Source organism: Phacochoerus africanus, chromosome 11, assembly GCF_016906955.1.
Source record: "Phacochoerus africanus isolate WHEZ1 chromosome 11, ROS_Pafr_v1, whole genome shotgun sequence".
Lineage (NCBI taxonomy): Eukaryota > Metazoa > Chordata > Mammalia > Artiodactyla > Suidae > Phacochoerus > Phacochoerus africanus.
Genome location: NC_062554.1, coordinates 35,453,738 through 35,479,613, shown reverse-complemented (window position 1 = coordinate 35,479,613; position 25,876 = coordinate 35,453,738). Strand labels below are relative to the sequence as shown.

Here is a 25,876-nt window from a genome sequence, read left to right as displayed (position 1 = left end):
CCAGAATATTTTAAATTGGTAGCTACCTTTCCTACCTCTCTTTAACTTTTGTTTTGTACTTAAAAGTTATTTTCATGAGGTTGCTCTACATTTGCTTTAGCATTATACTCCCCCTAAATTTTAATTTTAAAAATACAGTTGACTCTTGAACAGTGTGGGAGTTAGAGGCACCGATCCTCATCACCCCACCCTCAATTGAAAATCTGCATGTAACTTTTGACTCTCTTAAAACTGAACTACTAATAGCTGACTCTTGACTAGAAGCCTTATAGACAAACAGTCCAATAACACATATTTTATATATGTGTTATATTCTGTTACATTCTTTATATGTGTTAGAATAAAGTAAGTTAGAGGGGAAAAAAAAGTTGAGAAAATCATGAGAAAGAGAAAACACATTTGTAGTATTTATTTATAGCAAAAGTTTATGTTGTCTGTTTACGAGATGAATTGTCTATCTTGTCAGTACCTACATCAGTATTGTCTAATATGATGTAAAACATTGTAGATGTTATATGTATTACTAACACTAGACATCAAAAGTGAAAAGATAATATGAAAAATTCACATTTATTTACAGGTAGAACTATTTATGCATTGATAATAAAGAAGCAGCAACATGATTGCTTTATGGTAGCCTAGTGTACTAATGAATGAATCTTTATAAAATTTATTTATAATATAGTATTGGAAACATTGTTACATTTTTAAAACATCACCAACTGTGATGATAGTCTGATACTGTTTCTCTAATTATGAGACAGGCATACTATACAGTAATGTAATACTCTGAAAGCAAGTTATAAAATAGCAAGAAAACTAACACATTATTAATCTTATATTAAATATCACTTGCTTAATGCCTATGTGAGTGATAGGCTTTCCACTTCAGTATAAGTTTTGCACACAATATTCTGCACAATGAATACTTAGGTGATGATGATGATTCAAAAATGTCTCATTCAGTTCTTGTCATATCCGCAGTGTCTTTCATGATTTCTTTGATTGGCTTTATTGTAAACCCTGTGAAGTCATGTAACACAACATTTGGACTGTTTTCTCCACCAGGAATTTGCAGTTTTGGAGGTGATGGCTTTTATGGCTTTTTCTGTAATAATCATGGCATCTTCTATGGTGTAATCTTTCCAGACTTTCAGGATATTCTCTCTGTCAGGGTTCTTTTCCATTGTTTGGACAATCCTTTCCATTGAGTACTGCCTTAAAGGTCCTTATGACCCACTTACCTAGAGGCTGAATTGGAGATGTGTTTGGGGGTGAGTAGATCACTTTGATGCTTTTTTGATGTTGAACTCATGGGATTCTGGGTAGCCAGTGGCATTGTCCAATAGCAAAATAACTTTAAAAGGCAGTCCCTTACTGGGAAGATAACTTTCTAATTTTAGCGACACAGCATCCATGGAACCAATCCAGAAAAGGGGTTCTCATTGCTCAAGCTTTCTTGTACAACCAAAAGACTAGCAGCTGGTGTTTATCTTTTTTTTTCCCTTTAAGCCTCAGGGTTTAGCAGTTTTTTAGATTAAGGCAGTCTTGATCATAAATCCAACTGCATTTGCATGAAACACTACAGTTAGCCTATCCCTCTCTGCCTTAAGTTCTGGTGTTCACTTCTCTTCCTTACTAGTCAATGTCCTATGTGGAATGTTTTTTTTTTCCAGAATAAGGCACTTTTGTCTGCATTAAAAACCTGTTCAGGCAGATATCCGTTCTCCTGAATGGCATTTGGGAACTTGTCTGCTGCCTGTTGGTCAGCAGAAGCTGCTTCCCTGTTATCTTGACATTTTTAAAAGTCAGACCTCTTTCTGAAATTACCAAACCATCCTTTGCTGGTATTAAATTCTCAAGCTTAAGATCCTCCACCTTCTTTTGCTTTAGGTTGTCATGTAATGACTGCTTTTTCCTGAATTATATTATAGTCTATAAATATGCCTTTCTTATAGCCATCCTGCACCCATATAAAAGCTTCATTTTCAACATGTGATAAAAAGGTATTTTGCAAAAGTGCAAAGTTTTCACACCTGCTGGAATAGCTGCAGCAAGAGCCTCATGAATCTCCTTTTCCTTAGTTGAATCCATTTATCTCGAAAGGGCCAGCAGTCGCGCAGCTGCAGACTTACTATCAAGCAGTTCAGCTTTTCCTTGTGATGTCATGAATTTTCTCTACCTCTTGGGAGCACTTCCAGCATCATGAGTGGCATTTTGTACAGGCCCCATGGTGTTATTCAAGGTTTATGGTGTTGCACTAAACGTGATGCAAAATACATGAGAACTGTGAGATCACTTTTTACCATGATATGCAGTTTACTGAAGAGATGAACTGCTCACATGGAGATTATTAGCATCACATGGCATTTTAAGCTGATACAGTACAAGCTCACAATAGCAATAAGAAGTGGCTATAAAATTATTATAGTGGTATAATATGTGCTACAGTTAATTTTATGCAGTTATGATGTAATACTTTATTTTTACTTGGTGTTTACATTTCTCTGGACTGTGGATGGTGCCATGCGTGATGTGTGTGTTAAGTTTTGATAAATTTTAATTTCTTGTAATAGACTTGTGTATACTTATGATAGTAAATGATGAAGTAGACTAGTACCTACATACATTTTATGACATAACTTTCTTATTTTTTCAATATTTCTAAGCTATCTAGTTCATCCATGAATTTTTTCAAATTGTCACAAATCTCCAAAAAGTTTTTCAGTATATTTATTGAAAAATCTGCATGTAAGTGGACAACTCAAACCTAGAAATTGAAAAGATCAAGGGTAAAGGGAGTTCAAAGGTTCAACTGAATGTAACTTTTAATTTGTCAAGGCTTTTCTCTTCAGTATCCTTAAACGTGAAGTTATAACTTCTAAAAAACCCAGAATATTAACCATCTGTTTCATTTTTTGACTTCTAACTTCTTTTTGACATGTGCTGATCCTTTATGTACATACACACCAGGCAGAGTTTTGTGCAGTGCCTTAATTAAAACCCGTGTGAGAATTGTCAAAGGTATCACTTTGAAATTTTCCCTAATGCATATCAAAAAGGACTTATGTTATATATAGTGAGAAAACAACCAAAGAACACATCTTCTGGGGAAAGAAAAGAGATAAATTGGTTGATTAAATCTCATGAGATTAATTAACCACTGTAGGTAAAGACACTGAGACCATGTTGAATTGAAACCAGAAGAAATGACAAATGACAATTATATAATCTGAATTTTGATAAATATATTCTGAGCAGAAATTTCTTGATGAATTTCATCGGAGAATAAATGCCCCTTATATTTACCATGAATTTTTCTGATGTGACCTATTCATCTTTATTTATTTTACTATTTATTTATTTATTTATTTTTGCTATTTCTTGGGCCGCTCCTGCGGCATATGGGAGGTTCCCAGGCTAGGGCTCTAATTGGAGCTGTAGATTCCAGCCTACCCCAGAGCCACAGCAACGCGGGATCTGAGCTGAGCCTCGTCTGCAACCTACACCACAGCTCACGGCAGTGGTGGATCGTTAACCCACTGAGCAAGGGCAGGGACCAAACCCACAACCTCACGGTTCCTAGTTGGATTCGTTAACCACTGTGCCACGATGGGAGCTCCCTATTCATCTTTAAAAATTTAATAAATTGAAATATAAAAATCCATCTCCTCTGGTGTAAATTCCTTTCAAATATATATTTCCAGTTCCAACATTTGAACTATAAAACTGTATTTTCAATTGCAGTAAGGCATTTCACCTTCTATATTTTGCTGCTTTCTTGAATATATTATATATGCCAGAATCAAATTCATTAACTCCATTCTCTCATACTGTAAGTTATCTTCCTTCTGGAGTGACATTTTTGTACCAGGTTGCTTGGTTGGAAATTTTAGTGGTGTCATCTAATCCTTTGCCTTCTTCAGTCTGCTTAAGCTATTGATTGAGAGTCCTGTATTTTCTTTTTTTGATACCTCATATCAACCTTCTCCAATTTCACATGTAGTCATGGGGGCTTGCCCTAGGCTTCCTGATGGGAGGGGCTGATGTCTGCCCACTGGTAGGTGGAGCTGGTTCTAATCCCTCTGGGGGGTGGGGCTTTGTCTCTAGATGGGATTAGAGGCGGCTGTGTGCCTGGGGGATCTTTAGGCAGCCTGTTAATTGAGGGGCGGGGCTGTGATCCCACCTGGATTGTTGTTTGCCCTGAGGCTTCTCAGCACTGATGGATGGGGCCAGATTTTCCCAAAATGGTCACCTCCAGAGAAAGGCATGCTGCTGAGAATTCCCCAGAGCTTTGCTTCCAATGACCTTCCCTCACAACAAGCTGCATTCACCCCTGTTTTCCCAGGAGGTCCTCCAAGAACTGCCGTCAGGTTTGACCCAGGTATTACAAATTTTTCTTCCCTGTAACAAGGCTCTTTTTCCTTCTGAATCAAGTGTAATGTCCTCACATGTTCTTTGGCTACCCTGCTTAAGATTGCCTCATACCAATATAACTAAATATGTTAAACTTTCCAAATACTCCATGCATTTTTCTTCCCTTTGCCTTTGCTCATGTTGCTTTTACCCTTGATCTTTTCAATTTCTGTCCTAGAGTGACAATCAGCACAGAAAAAGCTTTTTCAGATGTGAAGACTTTGTCGTATCTACCATTCTCTAACATGATTTTTTTTTTTGTCTTTTTGCTATTTCTTAGGCCGCTCCCGCGGCATATGGAGATTCCCAGGCTAGGGGTCGAATCGGAGCTGTAGCCACCGGCCTACACCAGAGCCACAGCAACGCAGGATCCAAGCCGCGTCTGCAACCTACACCACAGCTCACGGCAACTCCGGATCGTTAACCCACTGAGCAAGGGCAGGGACCGAATTCGCAACCTCATGGTTCCCAGTCGGATTTGTTAACCACTGCGCCACGACGGGAGCTCCTCTAACATAATTTTTAAAATATAAAAATGAATTTCACTGAGTAAAATTGGAATATTTTATCATAAAATTGATATCATTTAAAAAATTGGTGCATAGTTGATTTGCAATATTATCTTAGTTTTGGGTATACGACAATAGTTTGATGTTTTTATAGATTATACTTCAAATGAAGTTATAAAATATTGACTATATTTTATAACTTCATATGAAAAGTTATATGTGCTTTGCTGTGTATTACATCCTTATAACTTATTTTATACCTAGTTGCTTATACCTTTTAATGCTCTTCACCTGTTTTGCCCTTTCACCCACCCTCTCCCTTTTGGTAGCCAGTAGTTCTCTGTATTTGTTGTGTTTGTTTCTGTTTTGTTATATTTATTTTATTTTTTAGATTCCGCCCATAAGTGAAAATATTACAGTATTTATCTTTGTCTAACTTACTACATTAAGCATAGTACCTTCCAAGTCCATCCATGTTTTCACAAGTGGCAAAATTTTATTCTTTTTTATGGATACTATTCCATTTTTATCAAATATGGAGAGTAGTTATTTATAAAAAACAAAAAAGTCTACTTTTATTTCTTTGTTCTCAATGTAGATAAATTTTAAAGTGCATTAAAGAAATGGTAAAGAATATATATATTGCATCTTATTTATCCGTTCATCTATTGATGATCACTTAGGTTGCATCCACATCTTGGCTATTGTAAATAATGCTACTAAGAACATTGGGGTGCATCTACCTTTTCAAATTAATGTTTTTGTTCTTTTTGAATAAATATACAGACGTTGAATTGCCGGATTGTATGATCTATTTTTAATTTTTTGGGGAACTGCTATATTATTTTCACTTGTGGCTGTAACAATTTATGTTACTGTCAACAGTGCACGAGAAGTCCCTTTTCTCCACACCCTTGCTAACACTTGTTATTTCTTTTCTTTTTAACAATAGCCATTGCAGTATGTGTGAGGTGATTTTTCATTGTGGTTTTTATTTGCATGTCTGTATGATTTTTGAACATGAGCCTATTGGCAATCTGTATGTCTTTGGAGAAATGCCTATTTAGGTCCTCTGACCATTTTAAAAATAATTTTTTGTTGTTTTTTATATTAAATTTATGAGTTTTTAATATATTTTGGATATTATCCCCTTATTAGATATATCATTTGCAAATGTATTCTCCCATTCATTAGGTTTCCTTTTACCTTTGTTAAAGATTTCCTTTGTTGTGCAAAAGCTTTTACATTTGACTAAGTCCCATTTGTTTATTTTTGTTTTTGTTCTTTTGCCCAAGGAGACTGATGCCAGAGAGGATATTGCCTATGTTTTCTTCTAGGGTTTTAATGGTTACAGGTCTAACATTTACGTTTTTAAACCATTTTGAATTTATTTTTGCATATATGGTGTGAGAAAATGGTCTAGTTTCTTTCTTTGATGTGTAGCTGTTCAGTCTTCCAGTACAACTTATAAAAGATACTGTCTTTCCTCCATTGTATATTCTTGCTTCCTTTGTTATAGATTAACAGACCATATATGCATGGGTTTATTTCTGGGCTCTCTACTCTGTTCCACGATCCACATGTGTGTTTTCATGCCAGTACTATACTGTTTTGATTACTGTAGCCTTGTAGTATAGTCTGAAGTAGTCATTTTTTTCTCAAGATTGATTTGGATATTTAGGGTCTTTTTTTGTACCATGTATTTTTAGGATTATTTGTTCTAGTTTAGTGAAAAATGTCATGGGTATCTTGCTAGAGGTTACATTAAATCTTTAGATTGCCTTGGTAGTGTGGACATTTAAACAATATTAATTCTTCCATTCTATGAATGCGGGATATTTTTCCATTTATTTGTATTGTCTTCAGTTTTCTTCATCAGTGTCTTCTAGTTTTCAGAATACAGGTCTTTTACCTTCTTGGTTAAATTTACTCTTAGATATTTTATTCTATTTGATTTAATGTAAATGGCATTGTTTTCTTGACATTTCTCCAACTGATAGTTCATTATTAATGTATAAAAAAGCAACAGATTTCTGTATATATTAATCTTGTATCCTGCAACTAATTCTAATGATTTTTTGGTGGCATCTTTATATTTAGAGAGGATATTCCATATATACTATAAGTATAATATCACCTGGAAATAGTGACAGTTTTACTTCCTTCATTTCAATTTAGATTTTTTAAAAATTCTTTTTGTTGTCTGATTGCTGTGGCTAGAACTTTCAATTCTACATTGAATAAAAGTAGTGAGATTGGACATTCTTGCCTTGTTCCTAATCCTAAAGGTAAGATTTTCAGGTTTTTAGCATTGACTATGATGTTAGCTATGGATTTTTCATAAATGGCTTTATTATGGTGCATGTAAGTTTATGAATAATATATCCTCTTCTTGGATCATTATTTAATGTACTTCTCATCTTTTAAGAAAAATGTCTGTTTTTTATTGTAGGCATTTGATTTGTGGTTACTGGGAGGCTCATATATATCAACCTATAAATATATCTATTTGTTTTAAATAGATGTTTAAATTAAAACACAATCTAAAACCTCCAATAAATTTTTTACTTCCCTCTTCACATTTTAGGTTTTGATGTAATATTTTATATCTTTATGTATATCCTTTAGCTATTAATTGTAGTTATAGTTGCTTTTACAATTTTCGTCTTTTAACTTTTATACTAACTACTCAAGTGGTTGATCCATTGCCTTTATTATATATTATCTTACCAGTAAGATTTTTTTTCTTCATATATTTTCTTATTTCTTGTTTTGTGGCCTTTTTCACTTAAGGAAGACCCTTTAACATCTCTTGGGAGTTCCTGTCATGGTGCAGTGGAACCAACCCAACTGGGAACCACGAGGTTGTGGGTTCAATCCCTGGCCTTGCTCAGTGGGTTAAGGATCTGGTGTTGCCGTGAGCTCTCATGTAGGTCACAGACGTGACTTGGATCCTGCGTTGCTGTGGCTGTGGCATAGGCTGGCAGCTGTAGCTCCGATTAGACCCCTAGCCTGGGAACCTCCATATGCCTGTGGGTGCAGCCCTAAAAAACAAACCAAAAAAACCCCCAAAGAAACAACAAAAAAAAACCAAAGCATTTCTTGTAGGGCTGACCTAGTGATAATGAACTCTTTTATTTTTGCTTTTCTAGGAAACTCTTTTGTCTCTCCTTCAATTCTGAATGATAACCTTGCCTGGTAGAGTATCCTTTGTTGTAGGTCTTTTCCTTTCTGTGCTTTAAATATATCATGCCACTCCCTTCTGACTTGCAAAGTTTCTGCTGAAAAATTAGCTGATAACCTTATGGAGGGTCCCTAGTATGTATGCGAGTCTTTGTTTTTTCTCTTGGTGCCATTAAAATTCTGTCTTTAAGTTTTGCCATTTTGATTATGATCTATCTTTTAGTGGATCTTCTTAAATTCATATTCTCTGAGACTCTCTGTGCTTCCTGGCCCTGGATATTGGTTTTCTTCTTCAGGTTAGGAATGTTTTCAGCCATAATTTCATTAAATATGTTTTCTTCCCCTTTCTCTCTTTCTCGGCCTTCTGTGCCCCTGTAATGTGAATGTTTGTACACTTGATGCTGTCCTAGTGGCTTTTAAACTATCCTAATTAAATTTTTTTTCTTTATGCCATTCTGATTGGGTGGTTTCCACTCCCAGTTTGCTTATGTGTTCTTCAGTATCACCTAATCTTCTGTTAATTCCTTCTACTGTGATTTTAATTTCTAGTGTGTTATTGTATTTTTCAGTTATGATTGGTTCTTTTTTATATTTTCTAGTTCTTTGATGAAGTTCTCACTGTGTTCCTCTAGTGTTTTCCCAAGTTCAGTGAGCATTTTTATTGCTATTGATTTGAAGTCTTATCAGGTAAATTACCTATCTCCATTTTGTTATGTCCCCCCGCCCCAGGGTTTTATCTTATTCTTTCCTTTGGATCATATTCCTCTGTCTTCTTATTTTGTTTGACTTTGTCCATTTTTCTCTATGAAACTGAGCAAAATAGTTACCTATGCTGATCCTAAAGGTGTGTCCTTCTGTGGGAGCATCCCTATGCAGTCTGCATGTGCCCAGTGGTCTTGGTGGGAGAGCCAGATCTGAATCATGGGTTGTGCCTTCCTGGAGTGTGTTGGCAGCCACTGCCTTGGTTGGGGTAGGGCTGGAGTTGGAAGGGTTATAGCTGGAGACTGGTGAAAACATGAGCTTTTCCCAGGATTGATGGTAGTTTCTGCCTTGGCTGGAGACAGGCCAGGGCCCAAGGGGCTGGAGCTACAGTTCTAAGCTAGCTCCACTTATCCCAGGGCATAGTAGTCTCCATCTTGGCAGGAAGCAGTGCCAGAGCAGGATGGCCTGAAGTAGGAGCTTGGTGAAGCCTAGGGTCAAGCTGAAGTAGTTCTGGCAGACTGGCCAGAGCACCAGGCTGTTTTCAATCTGCTGCCATTGTGCTGGGATGCAGAGCAAGCAAATCTGTGTGCAAACGCTTCAAGAGTGGAGACTCAGTTTCTTATAGTTGACCAGTAAGCCCCACTGGTTTTCAAACCAGCCAAGGAGGCTCATCTTCCTGGTACTTGACCCCATGGCTGGGATGCCCAATATGGGCCTCAAACCCCTTGCTTCTTAGGGAGGATCCTTGAGCCTGTGATAACCCCTTCTTTTCTGGGTCACTCATCAGGGATATGGGTCCTGACTAGATTGCTTCTCCTTCTTTCCTACCAGACTCTCTGTGGCTTTTTATTTATAAACTTTGTTATAGAAGAGCCATTCTTCTAGTTTTCATGGTTGTTCTCAGAGAGAACTGCTCTATATGTAGTTGTAGTTTTGATGAGTTTGTAGGGGGAGATGAGTTCAGGGTCTTCCTACTCTACCATCTTGATCAAATCTAAAATCAGTATCTTTATGTCTTCCAAAGTCTTCCTGTGTACCTCTTGGGTTAAAATGTTAGTATAAAGTGAATGTCAGTCTTCGCAGCTTATAATTCATTCCCAGTTTAGCTGAGCACTGCTCCCATACCATAGGTGTGGACCCTTGTAGCCAGGTGTGTGTTTTATAATTCTTTTCCTTTGTCTGGACTGTATATGCTTGCACTTGGCATTGCATTCCCTGAAGTGAGCAGGCCATTTGGAGGACTCACTTTCCTATTAAAGATGATTTGCATCCCGAGCCAGGTATGATTCTGCAAATAAACAGAATGACCAAGATTTTAAATCATACATATTTGCTGTATAATCTAGTGCCCTCCTGTGGGAGTTGGGGGATCAGTTTTTGGATTTAGAGTCATCTTTGCTCCCCATGCTGTTTCCAGATCATTACTTCTTCATTCTTTTATGAAAAAAGCTGCATCTTTGAAGCTAATACCCACTGGCCAAAACCAATGCCCCCTTCTTTTCATTACTGTTCTCAGTCACACTCACTGACTCTTTTTCTCTCTGCACTTGGTCCTCCTAGGAACTTTCCATGTAATTCTGGTGTCCAGGTGGAGAATCCCTGAAAGCTTCGACCACTTAGTTCTGTGTTCTCATCACCAGTTCCACCACCTCACCTCAAACACCCCTTCTGTCACAGAATATTCTTCTGGGCAAAGCTACCCTGTTCCTCCATAATAATTAATTCAAAACTAACTCAGTGACCAGAATTCCAAAACCACTCAGCTTGCTGCAAGTGTTTTTCATCCTCAGGACTTACAATCCAATGACCTTTCCAATTTCACCTCTAACATCTGTTCTTTCTCAGCTCTGATTCCATGACCATCATTTTACTCATGTACCGAGGAAGATTGGTGTTACTTTAAATTCACAGCCTTATTGGGCTCTCAACACTGCCTGCCAATATTACTTTGGTTTTTTCAGGCTGCATACTCTTCCCTTCTCCAAAAACCATGTTCTGCGGGTTGAACTGTTTACTCCAAAAAGGTGTATTGAAGTCCTAACAGCAGGTCCTTGTGAATATAACATTTCTTGCAAATATTGTTTTTAGATGTAATCAGGTTAAGATGAGGTTATATGGGCTTAGAGTGGACCATAAATTCAATGACCAGTATCTTTATGAGAGGGAGAGATCTAGAGATGGGAATACATACAGGAAAAGACATATGAAGATGGAGGCAGAGACTGGATTGATGCAGCTATAAGCCCAGGAACACCCTTGTGTTCTATCAGAAGCTAGGAGAGAGACATGGAACAGATTATCCTTCAGCCTGTAGAAGGAACTAGCCCTATTAACATCTTGATGTCAGACTTCTTGGTTCCTGAATTGTGAGAGAATAAATTTCATTGTTTTAAGCTACTCAGTTTGTGATTACTTGTTAAATTAGTCCTATAAAGTTAATACATGTGAATTCAAGTCTTTTCCCCCAGAAAAACTCTGATATTTTCTTGCCCTTCCCTTTATGTTCAGTGGGGAATCTTAACTTTGAGGAATTAGAAGCCACCAGACAGCAACTTACTCAACTTCTGGGCACTAAATTTACAAATCTATACTTTTTCTTTCCATTTTCCTCCTCTTAGAACAAGTATAGTAAGGTAATATATCAAGGAGTGATTAAGGGTCTAGGGTTTCTAATAAGAATATTTGACTTTAAAACTAGATGTATAAATTGCCAACTGCATAATTTTGGGTAAAATATCTAATTTTTCAGTGATTCATTTTTTTGTGTACAATAGATAATAATACATCAAAGGATTGTTGTAAAGATTAAATCTTTAAAAATATTTATTTCTAAATTTTTATTATAGTTGATTTACAATGATCTGTCAATTTCTGCTGTACAGCAAAGTGGTCCAGCTAATATATATATACTCTTTCTCACATTATCCTCCATCGTACTCCATCAAAATTGATTAGATATAGTTCCCTGTGCTGTACAGCAGTATCTCATTGCTTATCCACTCAAAATGCATTTATTAGCCCCAAACTCCCAGTCTACTCCACTCTCTCCCTCTTCCCCTTGGCAACCACAAGTCTGTTCTCCATGTCCATGAGTTTGTTTCTTTGCTATATAGGTGAAAAAGAAAAGGCCACAACTAGATACAAGAATATTACAAGTGGGAAACCTTACCAGTAGAGGCAAACATATAGTAAAGGTAGGAAAAAAAATCCATATGCAAATATGATAATAAACCCAGCTATATCAAAACCTCATGGGACCTGCAAACTAAAAAGCTACAATAAATATACAACAAAGGAGTTCCCATCATGGCACAGCAGAAACAAATCTGACTAGGAGCCATAAGTTTGCAGGTTCAATCCTTGGCCTCATTCAGTGGGTTAAGGATCCGATGTTGCTGTGAGCTATGTTATAGGTCACAGATGTGGCTCGGATTCTGCATTTCTGTGGCTCTGGCATAGGCCAGCAGCTGTAGCTCTGATTAAACCCCTAGCCTGGGAACCTCCATATGCCAAAAAAAAAAAAAAAAAACCACGACAAAAATCAATCCAAATACAATGCTAAAGACAGTCATCAAATCATAAGAGAAGAGAACAAAAGAGGAAGAGAAAAAAAAGATATATCTATATAAATCCAAAACAATTAACAAAATTGGCAATAAGAACATATATATTGATATTTACCCTAAATGTAAATTGACTAAATTCTCCAACCTAAAGACACAGACTGGATGAATGGATAAAAAACGAGACCCATATGCTGTCTACAAGAGACTTACTTCAGATCTAGGGACACATGCAGACTGAAAGTGAGGGGGTGGAAAAAGATATTGCATGTAAATAGAAATTTTAAAAAGCTGGAATGGCAATACTCATATCAGACAAAATAGATTTTAAAGAAGGTTACAAGAGACAACACTACCTAATGATCAAGGGATTGATTGAAGAAGTTAGATCAGATAGTCTAACTGATATTTATAGAACATCTAAAAGCAGAATACACATTCTTCTCAAGAGCCCATAGAACATTCTTCAGGATAAATCACATCCTGTGCCACAAGTCAAGCCTTTGTAAATTTAAGAAAGTTAAAATCATATCAAGCATATTTTCTGACAATTGTGAGACTAGAAATGAATTAAAAGGAAAAAAAATTGTGAAATAACAAAAGCACGTGGAGGCTAAACAATATGCTACTATACAACCAATGGGTAACTGAAAAAATCAAAGAGAAATCAAATAATCACATAGGTAAATGCCAATGAAGACACAAAGATCCAAAACAAATGGGACACAGTAAATTGCTTCTAAGAGGGAACTTTATAGCTAGATTGTAATCTTAACCTCAGGAAGCAAGAAAAATCTCAAACAACCTAATCTTACACCTAAAGCAAGTAGAGAAAGAAGAACAAACAAAACTCAAAATTAGTAGAAGGAAAGAAGTCATAAAAATCAGAGCAGAAATAAATGAAATAGAAATCAATAGAAAGGATCAATGAAATTAAAAGCTGGTTCATTGCAAAGATCAACAAATGATAAATCTTTAGACAGACTCATCAAGAAAAAAGGGAAAGGACCAAAATCAATAAAATTAGGAATGAAAAGGGAGAAATTACAGCCAATACCACAGAAATACAAAGGATTATAAGAGATTGCTATAAGCAACTATGTGCCAATAAAATGCACAATCCAGAAAATATGGATGCATCCTTACAAAGCTACAACTTTCCAAGACTGAACCAGGAAGAAACAGAAAATATGAATAAATCAATCACAAGCAGTGAAATTGAAACTATGATCAATAAACTTCCAAATACCAGAAAACTAGAACAAGATGGTTTCACAGGTGAATTCTATCAAACATTTAGAAAAGAGTTAATACCTACCCTGAAACTAATCCAAAAAGCTGAAGAGGAAGAAACCCTCAAAATCTTAGTCTTAGGAGGCTGCCATCATTCTGATAACAAAACCAGACAAAGCTACCACACACAAAAAGAAAATTATAGGATAATATCACTGATGAAAATAGATGCAAAAACCTCAACAAAATATTAGCAAGCCAAATCCAGTAATATATGAAAAGGATCATACACCATGAAAGTAGGATTTATCCCAGGGATGCAAGGATTCTTCAATATCTGCAAATCAATCACTGTGATATACCACATTAACAAACTGACGAATAAAAATCATATGGTCATCTCCATAGATAACAGAAAAGCTTTTGACAAAACTCAACACCCATTTATGATTAAAAACTGCTGAATGTGGAGCATAGAGAGAACCTATCTCAACATAAAAAAGGCCATATATGACAAACCCACAGCTAACATCATTCTCAGTGGTGAAAAGCTGAAACATTTCCATTAAGATCAGGAAGAAGACAAAGAGGTCCACTCTCATCACTTTCATTCAGCATAGTTTTGGAAGTCCTAGCCCTAGCAATCAGAAAAGAAAAAGAAATAAAAAGGAATCCAAATTGGAAAGGAAGAGGTGAAACTGTCACTGTTTGCAGATGGCAGGATACTATACATAAAAAAAAATCCTAAAGACACCACCATAAAATTACTAGAGCTCATCAATGAATTTGGTAAAGTTGCAGGATTCAAAATTAATACACAGAAATCTCTCACATTCTTATACACTAACAATGAAAGATCAGAGAGAGAAATTAAGGAATCCCATTTACCATCACATCAAAAAGAATAAAATACCTGGGAATAAACTTCCCTAAGGAGATAAAAGACCTCTACTTCAAAAACTATAAGATGCAGATGGAGAGAGATATCATGTCCTTGGTTTTTTTTTTTTTGCCATTTCTTGGGCCACTCCCTTGGCATATGGAGGTTCCCAGGATAGGGGTTGAATCGGAGCTGTAGCCAGTGGCCTATGCCAGAGCCACAGCAACGCAGGATCAGATTCACGTTTGTGACCTACACCACAGCTCACGGCAATTCCGGAACCTTAACCCACTGAGCAAGGCCAGGGATTGGACCTACAACCTCATGGTTCCTAGTCAGATTTGTTAACCACTGAGCCATGATGGGAACTCCTTTTTTTGTCTTTTTTTTTTTTTTTTTTTTTTAATATATATATCATGTTCTTGCAATGGAAGAATCAATACTGTCAAAATGACTATATTACCCAAGGAAAGCTACAGATTCAATGCAATCCCTATCAAATTAACAATGGTTTTTTTCCCACAGAAATAGGAACAAAAACATTATAATTTTGATGGAAACACAAAAGATCCTAAATAGCCAAAGCAATCTTGAGAAAGAAAAATGGAGCTGGCAAAATCATCCTCCATGGCTTCAGACAATACTACAAAGCTACAGTCGTCTAAACAGTATGGAACTGGCACAAAAACAGAAACAGATCAGTGGAACAGCATAGAAAACACAGAAATAAACCCACACACCTATGGTCAGTTCATCTTTGACAAAGAAGGCAAGACTATTCCATGGAAAAGATAGTCTCTTCAATAATTGGTACTGGGAAAATTGGATAGCTACATGTAAAAAATTAAATTAGAACACTCTCTAATACCATGCACAAAAATAAACTCAAAATGGATTAAAGGCATATATGTAAGACCAGATACAATAAAACTCTCCTAGTCAAAACATTTTTTGATGTACTTCTCTGCAGAATCTTTTTTGATCCATTTCCTAGAGTAATGCAAATAAAAACAAAAATAAACAAATGGGACCTAATTAAACTCAAAAGCTTTTGCAAAGGAAATGAAACCATAAACAAAATGAAAAGACACCCATAGAATGGGAGAAAATATTTGTAATCAATGCAACTGACAAGGAAACCATCTCCAAAATACACAAGCAACACATGAAGCTCAATATCAGAAAACCAAATAGCCCAATCCAAAAATGGGCAGAAGATCTAAATAGACTCTTCTCCAAATAATACAGATGGCTAAAAAGCTCTTGAAAAGATGCTCGACATCACTAATTATTAGAGAAGTGAAAATCAAAACTGCACTGAGGTATCACCTTACACCAGTCAGAATGGCCATCATCAAAAAGTCTAGAAGCAATAAGTCTTAAAGAGGGTGTAGAGAAAAGGGAATCCTCCTACACTGTTGGTGGTAATGTAAATTGGTACAGCCACTATGGAAAACAGTATGGTGTTGCCTCAAAAAACTAAATATAAACTACCATATGATCCAGCAGTTCCACTCCTGGGCATATATCAAGAGAAAACCATAATTCAGAAAGATTTATGCACCACAACATTCATTGCAGCACTATTTACAATAGCAAATACATGGATAAATTTCCTTCAACAGAGAAATGGATAAAGAAGATGTGGTACACATATACAATGGAATATTACTCAGCCATAAAAATAATGAAATAATGCCATTTGCAGCAACATGAGTGGACCTAGAGACTATCATTCTAGGTCAGATAGACAAAGACAAACATCATATGATATCACTTATATGTGGAATATAAAAAAAATAATACAAATGAGGGTTTGTTTTTTTTTTTTATGTCCTTTCCTGCAGCACATGGAAATTCCTGGGCTAGGGATCAAATCATAGCTGCAGCTGTGGCCTACGCCTCAGCCACGGGAACACTGGATCTGAGCCTCATCTGGGACCTATCCCACAGCTTGTGGCAATGCTGGATCCTTAACCCACTAAGTGAGGTCAGGGATCATACCTGTAATCCTCAGAAAATGTTGTGTCCTTAACCTGCCAAGCCACAATAGGAACTCCACAAATGAACCTATTTACAGAACAGAAACAATCTCACAGACTTTGAAAACAAACCTATGATTACCAAAGGGGAAGGACAATAAGGAAGGATAAATTGGGAACTTGGGATGGCTTATGAACATTATGGTATATGGAATGAATAGTCAATGGGGGCCTGCTCTATATCACAGGGAAATCTTCTCAATATTCTGTGATAATCTCTATGGGAATGGATATGTGTATATGTATAACTGAATTACTTTGCTGTACAGCAGAAATTAATACAACATTATAAATAAACTACACTTCAGTAAAATTAAAAACACAATAATGTTGATGTTCTTAATTTTTTAAAAAAGAAGAGATTATAATCTCTTCTTGCAAGAAGAGCTTGCATCCTTAGTGGTCACTTTAGAATTTTATCTAATGCATATATTTAAAGATTTTGTCTTATGGTTCCAATGTCTGGGTATGGTTTTCTTGATTTATTTCTTGATAATTGGTTATTTTTTCCTTCTTTTGTGTGTGTGTGTGCCTTGTGATTTAAACAAAAATACTATATAGGTTGAAGAACACTATAGACTGATGTGAATTGTATTTACATGTGTGGCACTTCTATTTTTTGTTTGTTTTTTTGGTCAGTACTTTATTTTGGGGATGCTGAATAAATCTAGTTAGAAATTGTGCTGGATTTTGTTGTTGCTATCATTACCTTCAGTGTACTATAGGCTCCAAAATCATCTAGTGGTGGCCGATGTTACCCTGTGCTTAATGTGGACATTGAGGTGTGAGAGGGTTTTTCTCAGTGTTCCTGTTCCTTCTCGAAGTTTCCAGCTATTTCATGCCACTGTAGAGGCCTCTTTCTATTCTCTTATCCCACCTCTCACTAGTGGACAGGTGTTACTTGTTAAACAGTACTAGACTTATTGTGGGAGTGAGCTGGGATTTTCTCTTATGTTTGTCTACCATCAGTTATATGTAGGCCGTTTTTACTTTGATATTGAGGTGAGGTGAGACTTTCATAGTATTCCTGCCTCTTGCCAGTAGCAGTAGATATTTGCAGGGTGTTGGTGTGGAATCTTGGACCCATGACAGTTTCCTATGCCTCCTACAGAGGGGCTTCAGTTATTTCTATTATTCAATTATTTCTCCAGAGATATGACTCCAGAAGCCATGGAGACAAAAGGATTTGTTTCTCTTCCTTGAGTAGCTCAAAGACTTGATTTGTAGAACAAAAGGGCCTGGGAAGTCAGGCAGGACGTTTTGAGTTTTCCCTAGTAGGTGCTATTCACCTCTCTCTCCACCAAAGAAGTCTCTATTCAGCCTCCCATCCTGCACCCAATCATTCTTCTGAGCACTCAGTGAAGGATCACGAGAAAAAGCTTGCAAGTGAGTTTGGATTTTCTTGGTCCAAGGTCCTCAGCTATTTCAAACTGACATACTAGCCAATACTTGCCATAGTAGCCATTCTTAAAGAATTTCTCAGTGTTTTAGCTGAATTCTTCTTACCTACTTGAACTGGTGCCAGAAGAGCGCCGCCTCCTCTCTGCTGTACCAAGTGTGAAACTGGTTCTGTATCCCATCTCGCCCTGAAGGGATTTGTTCTTCTTCCAAAATCTGTTCACTTTGTTACCATGAGCCGTTAGGTCTCTGACTTGCACAAGATAAGTTAGGACTTTATTTCTTTGTCTTTTTCTTATTGTTAAGGTGAAGGTGAACTTTTGTATCTTTCTATTTCCTAGGCAGAAGCAGAAGTTCAAGGCTATAAAGATGAACAAATATAAGGAAATGAAAAAGAGGGATCTCCAAACTGAGAGAATCAGGAATGTCTACCCAAAGATGTGATTTCTAGGATGCTGCTTCTTCTTTTAAAAACAGGTATAAAGCTTTTTTTATTAGAAACACAATACAAAATGTGGGAGAGCACACAGAGAAGCAGTTTGTTTATCTAAGGCAGAAGCAAAGCAGTAATATACACCCAAAGGAGGAGTGCGGGTGCAGGCGTCCTCCTGAATGAGAATTGTTTGGAATGCTTCTTGTTGGATGAGCAGGAATTAGGCACAAAGGGACAGATGATAAGCTATACTTTATGCCCATTCAGCTTCTTTTGAATATCTTCCTATATTTTCTACAGAATGCTTCCCTAAAGTGGAAGCTGCTATTTGATTCCCCAGTCTCCCTAGGGTACTAAAGAAAGGAGAGAAATGAATTATCTCCTAAAACCACCAGTTAGATATTCATGCCTGAGGTCTCAGTTGTATGAAGCCTACTTCCTGAGAAGGTAACAGCATGCAGGGGCATCTCATCTTCAGAGGCAGTAGAAACAGAAGTCCTAATAGTAGTATTCCTTTTTCAGTGTCCTTGCTCTGATATATGTGTCCACTGGTGATTGGGGGGCAGATCACTCTATTGTTCTTCAGGCCTGGCTTTTTGTGTTTCCCTGAGATTCCGTGAATTCTCTAGCATTATTAATAAATTCTCTTTTTGCTTAACTGGATAAAAGTGATTCTGTTGATTATAATTAGGAATCCTTCCCAAAACAGAAGCATTTCAGGTAGAAGTAATAACTGGCAAGATTTGAAGGGCATGAACATGAAGCATTCTGAAAACTGAAGCCGTGATAGTAATTTGGTGTTCTGGAATGGAAAGTGGGTGAGAAGTCATACTGGAGATGTTGATAGGCCTCATGTAATGGACGTTGGATTATTTTAATCAGGAAGATAATAGGATCACATTTATGTTTAGGAAAATTTCTTTGGCAGCCATGTAGAAAATGGACTAGAGGGGAATATAAGTGAGAAAAGAAGCACGGAGATCTATTAGGAGAAAACTGTAGAGTGCAACAGTGAAATTGTGAGTCCTTGGTTAAGTCTGTCATAGTGTGGATAAAGATCATGGGACAGAATAAGAAGATGTTTAGGACATACAAGAAATTTAAAATGTTGATTAATTATTTGTGAGAATGATGAAGAAAAGAGGTTATGAAATGAGGCTCATGTTTCTAATTTAGGAGATTAGATACATGTTAGTGCAGGTCACAAGGGAGTATAAAGGGAGGTAGGAATGTACAGTGAACATTTGACATGTGCTATTGAAAAGTCAAAAAGAGATAGCCACTGGAATATTGGATATGTGAGTCTGAAACTGACAACACTTACAACTTGAACCCAGCCTAAACCAGTGATTTTTAAGTTCAAATCACTCACCTGACGTCTGGACTTACTGAGGTTCAGATTCTTGGTGCCTCAGCACAGAAGGAATTCAGCAAGAGACAAAGTGATAAGCAAGAAATAGATTTATTTAGATAAGATGCTTGTGAGAGATACACGTGGACAGGCAAGGAGGGTTTGTTTGCCCCAAGGATTAGTTGGGCTACATTTTTATAAACTGAGACCTCCTCTTCCTTTTTCTTTAAGTAGTAGCTCCTCCTTGGTATCCTGTAAGAAAGTACTTGACCCTATAAAATCAAACTAGGACTGTCAAGGTGCTAATTCGAATCAGCAGAAGGGAGGTCCTTAAACTCCTGCCCTTAGTCCTAAGGGTCATTGTCTTGCTGAACTTGAATGAGGGCCTCATTTTAAAGACCTGAGTCATATCTCCTGCTTTTAATTGTGGTTTCATAGTTAAGCAAGCTGCTTCATTCTGATGGCTTTCTTGAGCGATCATTAACTTACAGTGATCTCCCAAATTTCCCTAGGTTTCCATCTCTATCTATGGTCCCCTGTTGGGACTTCTACAACTACCTGTGAAACTATCCTACTCCATCCTTATCAAGACTAGGACGTTAGAGATTTCTGAGCTAATAATGTATAGGTGATTGTAGACATGTTAATAATGGCAAGATCAACCAGGTGGTTTACATCTTGTGAGAAGGGAAAGGAGAAGATAGAACCCTGGGTAATATCAACATGTAAGATTTGCTTGGAGGGAATGAAGAATGTAAAAACAGACTGAGAATGAATAAACAAGAGACTAAGCGTTGTATCCTCTTCCTCTTGTGTTTGGTGGTCTTAGAAGATTAATGACGCTGGCAGAAAAAAAGAAAATGAATCTTCATTTTTTTTGCCATGTGGAAGGACAAGTTCCAATCTAGATTTCTGCACATTTTTATGGGAAGGAGATATATTATTAGGGTTGTTCTGGCCTTGCATCAACTCAAACATTGGATTTAGAATTTTCTCCTTGTCTCCCTCCTTTACTCCAGCTACAAATATCAGCTCATGGCATGTAGGAAAATTTAATCTGTAGGTCACGGGAAGAGGAATACATCAAACATTACATACCTACAATGTAAAAAACCATATGCCAAACATTTCTGTTTCCATAAGTTCTTTTGGACACCCAGGAGAATTCTACTGGCCTTTTACCCAACTTTTTGCTTTCATGTCTGTTTTTTCCCCCTTATCTTTTATTTTTATTCATTACTCAGTCCACTTTTCCATCCAAAGAAAATAAAATTAAAATAGGTTATTCTTATTTCAATTTAGTTCTCTTTTTTGAGATAATTTTTTCTTGTTCATAATTTATCAAAATCTTTTCTTAAATAACAGTTCTCTTTTGAAAAGACTACTAGTACTAGTTGTTTAGAGAATCAGCGTACTGGAGTTCCCATCGTAGCGCAGTGGAAATGAATCTGACTAGGAACCGTGAAGTTGCAGGTTCGATCCCTGGCCTTGCTCAGTGGGTTAAGGATCCAGCATTGCCGTGAGCTGTGGTGTAGGTCGGAGACTTGGCTGGGATCTGGCATTGCTGTGGCTCTGGTGTAGGCTGGCAGCTGTAGCTGTGATTAGACCCTTAGCCTGAGAACTTCCATATGCCATGGGTGTGGCCCTAAAAAGACAAAAAGACAAAAAAAAGGAAAAAAAATAAACATACTACTGATTACATTTGGTTTTATAAATGTAATACTCTAGCCTGTTGGACTACCTCAAATTAAAACCTCTTTATGAAAGTGCATGAGAAAGCACACTTTTCATGTAGCATCACATTGATAAGTATAAGGCAAATTAATCTATACAATTTCAATTTGTCTTTTAAGAGAGTCTCCTGAATGTCACTTTTTATCTAGTTTTTATCTTATTAGCACCTTGGGGTTACAAATTGGGATATTCTAAATTACTAATTATTAGACCATTTTTCACTGATACTACATAAAGTTGTTTTTATGCATTGACAAATATATATTGAACTCCTACTATGTGCAATGCCTTAGGGAAATGGAATGAATTGACAGTCAGTAGCTGGGGAGTCAGGGTGCATCCTAGTATGTCATTTTCAATTAGAAGCTTTTGAATTGAATGCACCAAAATGGTTCTGAGAGCTCTTTATATCTTTTTTTTTTGTCTTTTTATATTTTCTAGGGCCGCACCCATGGCATGTGGAGGTTCTCAGGCCAGAGGTCTAATCGGAGCTGTAGCTGCCGGCCTTCACCAGAGCCACAGCAACGCCAGATCCGTGCCGCGTCTGAGACCTATGGCTCACGGCAATGCTGGATCCTTAACCCACTGAGCAAGGCCAGAGATCGAACCCGCAACCTCATGGTTCCTAGTCAGATTCGTTAACCACTAAGCCACCATGGGAACTCCTCTTTATATCTTTTGAATGTGATCATTGTATACTAGCTGATGTAGTTTCAAAATTGGCTTTGCCTGATATATTCAGGAAATTCTGTACTATATGGTGATCTTGCCTGCTTGGTACCTGAAATCTTTACTTTATGGAACTAAAGTTTTAAGTGTTTTTAACTTAAACATAAAAGATTTAAAATCACATTGTCTAGCATTTCCTTAGATTGGAGTTCAGATAGATATCTCTTTTTACTAATGTCAAATTAAAATTTTAGTTTTTATAAAAATTACTCTGTAAGAAATAAATTTAACTTTATAGTAGTATTAATAATATAGAAATAAAACTAAAAGAAATATAACTTTTTATATCACCAATCTACTCTCAGACTTAAATGAAAGCTTTTTTCAGAAGTATGGCTAAAAACCTTAATTACTCCATGACAGTTTCTCTATGTAAACAAATTATTCCATAGCTAGGTACAATTACATGGAATACCTTCTCATCTGATCAGAAGATTCATCATTTTTTTTTTTTTAGCCACTGCTTCCAGTGAGGTACACAATGTTATGAAATCACCCAACTTCATGCTTCATTTTGACTCACTGTATACTTAACACACACTCTTCGGTCTATTAAGTGAGGAAAGAGGTTGCTTTTCTGCTTCTGCTTAGTTCAGTTCAGTTCAATTCAGTTCAATTCAATTCAATTCAATTCAATCAACAAATATTTATTAAGCACCTACAATATGCCAGGCACTGTGCTGGGTGCTGGGGATACAACTGTGAACAAGATAGACACAGTCCCTGCCCTCAAGGAGCTTACAGTCTAGTAGTTAGACAGACAAGTACACAGGCATTTACAATGCAGTATGGTAAGTGCTGTGATGGGGACAAAACATTAAAAGGATACCTAACTCAGTCTCACAGGCAGGGGCTGGTGGATAGTTGTGGAAATCTTTCAGGGCAGGTAAAATGCAATTTGAATACTGAAGGATGAGTACAAGTTAGTCAGGTTAAGGGGAGATAGGGAAGAGTTATAGATTGAGGAAAAGGTAAATGCAGTGTCCCTGCTTTTGAGGTTTATTTGTGGGCAGGAGAGGTTGGGTAGGGGCCGAGAAAATTTATGAAAGAGATAAATAGGGACCAAGTTGTAAAGGAAATCATTTGCTTAGCTCAAGAGCTTGCGTTTTCCTGAGGGAACTCGTGTGTGTGTGTGTACGCGCACATGCGCGTGCACGTGTGTGTGCTATCAGATTTGCACTTTTGAGATTCCTCTTACTGCAGCACAGCGATTGAATAGCAAATGAGAATCTTGAGAGTTGAAGCAAAGTGATCACTCTTTCACATTTTTTCATTTTTATCTTCCATGATATCACACCCATTTCTCTCCAGCCCATCAGGTTGCATATACTCCTTAAACAAGCCTTTGACAGCCCAAGCTTTGGGTCACTGCTCATCTATAAGGCTCTTAACACCTTCTCCACCTGTGAAAACTCAACTCATCCTTCAAGACCAGACTTCCAAAACTTGTGCTTTCTGCCAAGATCTCTAAGTATTGTGATGTTTGTCTATATTATGGTACTTATTATTTCAAATAATCCAAACCATCTTTTGAACCATGTTAATTTAATCCATACATAAGATGATTTTTGTAAATAAACATGTATAATTTTCTTCACAATTTCCAGTTGAAAACAAAGACTAATTCATTTGTTGTCTATCACAAACTATCATTAGTGCCTTCAAATGGAACAAGAGGAACGGAGGGAGAAGCCCAAGAGATATTTTATGCAGCACAATACAGCCAAGTAAAATTTCAGTACATAATTACAGGGTATGTTGCTGTTATGACAATGATTCACTCCCCAATTCAAACACTCCACCTTTGACGACAGTTTAACCTGCTAATGAGGCAAAGATCTGTGAAAAAAAAGTAGCTTACTATACAAAATAATAAGGGCTAGCTACATTTTCCAATATGGCCCACACTTTACTTCTACAATCCCACATATAATCTTTTAATTTCTCAAATAACTTTTATAATGATAAGAAAAAACTTTAAGCTCTGTAAATACTGTAAGAACGTCTATTGTTTTATTCTTTTTGGTGGGTACAAAAACCACAATTTTGTACACGGAACAGGATTATAAATAATATTGATAACATGAGTCACCCGTAGTCTCTTCAGATTCTACATTGTAGACTGATGATTTTACGTTAATGTTGTCTTCATTTTGTTTTTGTTCCTGGTAGTAAGACAAATGCAATCTGTGGACACTGATTCATGTGACAGAGTGAAGGTTACAGCTAACAAGATGACCAACAACTTTTATAAAAAAAAGTCTCTAAGTTTATTACAGTGATGGCATTTATATCAATTATTGCAATGTATTGTTCCCTAAGATGGTTAGAAAAAAGAATTGTGTTGTCCTCTACTGAATTTACATCAGTTAAAAAGCAAGCATGTTTCAGTATTTGTTTTCTCCAAAGTAAGTGTAAATACTTCCTTTAAATTTTTTTTTTTTCCCACAGGATTTACATGTCTATTATTTTCTTATCACAGTTTAGTGATTTGTTTTCTCGGCTGGATAAGTCTTCCTTTGAATATATGGGTGTTTTGGAGACACAGGTTAGCATGTTCATTAACGCCTATAACTATTTTATCCCTTGGAGTGAAGGCCAAAACTTCTGAGCAAGAACTTTACAGTTTAATGTGCTAACTGGCATGTCTGATTAGTTTTTAAGTCCACTCAAGTGAAATTTGTTGCTGTTAATACACCCATCCCAGCTCCCCCAACCCACTCCCCGGAAAAAAAAAAAAAAAAAAAAACCTAAATTGTGAGTTTTCCTGATATAAAATCTGAGTTTGGGTTTCCGAGCTGAGCTCATGCACACGTGGCTGCTGCTGATGTCCGGCGCCTTAGGACGCACTTCCCGCTCTCAGCCAAAGGATTGTTTTAGCGAAGACTTTAGCTTGTCCCTCAGGGCTGTGTTTCCATCAGTCACCAACACAGTTTAATTAAGGCACTCATTTATTTTTTTGGTTTTTATGGTAGGTCCGATGCAATGACAGCCAATCCTGAACTTTGTCTAATTGCAGTTCCAGTGTGTACAGCCTTTGGGCAGTCGGGTGTCAAGACGCGGCCATTTTCACCCACACTCCCAGTGATGGATAATCTGGCTTTGTTTCTTATGGCTTCAGAAAAGGTCAGCTGGGTTGCATGGAAAGGAAACAGAAAGAATGTGGAGTGTTACAATATTTCTGTCTCTTCAACAAAATGACACAGCAAACACCAAAATATCAATAAGTAGACATCTGCATTTTTCCATACTCTTTTGGTCATATGAAAACTGCTTATCATGGGAAAGAAAAGCTCAACCACGGAAGGATGAATCACTCTAGAGTTTGTGGTCCTACCTGTTTAATAAGTAATTCTAAAAATCATAAAACTAGATTTTGTTTGGCAAGTGTGAGCAGGAGACATCTTTTAACTTAGTGTACTCTACACCTAGGATTTCTTGTCCAGCTTAAAAAACTCCTTTAGGTTTGATAACAGTCTTTATTTGGGTCTTTTCTTGTTGGAAATCATCTTAACGGTTAAATGATTATGCTCTTAAATTGTGATGAATTGTCTAACCAAACTGTATATATACTATTCATGACAGATCTTCCTGTTTTCAGAACACAGATCTATCCACAGACACTTTCATTCATTCACAGCAGCTGTAGACATGACTTGGAACAGCACAATTAGTAACATAAAATTCATTCTATGCCTACCAT

General features: G+C 36.8%; 1 protein-coding gene across 1 annotated transcript in view; it reads right to left on the bottom strand.

The window, feature by feature from the left end:
* Positions 1-22,884: 22,884 nt before the first annotated feature.
* The window catches only part of GRIA4 (glutamate ionotropic receptor AMPA type subunit 4), a 250,640-nt gene continuing 247,648 nt past the window's right edge, over positions 22,885-25,876 (bottom strand). The window contains exon 15 of the mRNA XM_047754351.1: positions 22,885-25,304. Coding sequence (XP_047610307.1) covers positions 25,140-25,304 — 165 coding nt within the window. The 3' untranslated portion in view covers positions 22,885-25,139. The remainder of the gene's footprint in view (positions 25,305-25,876) is intronic.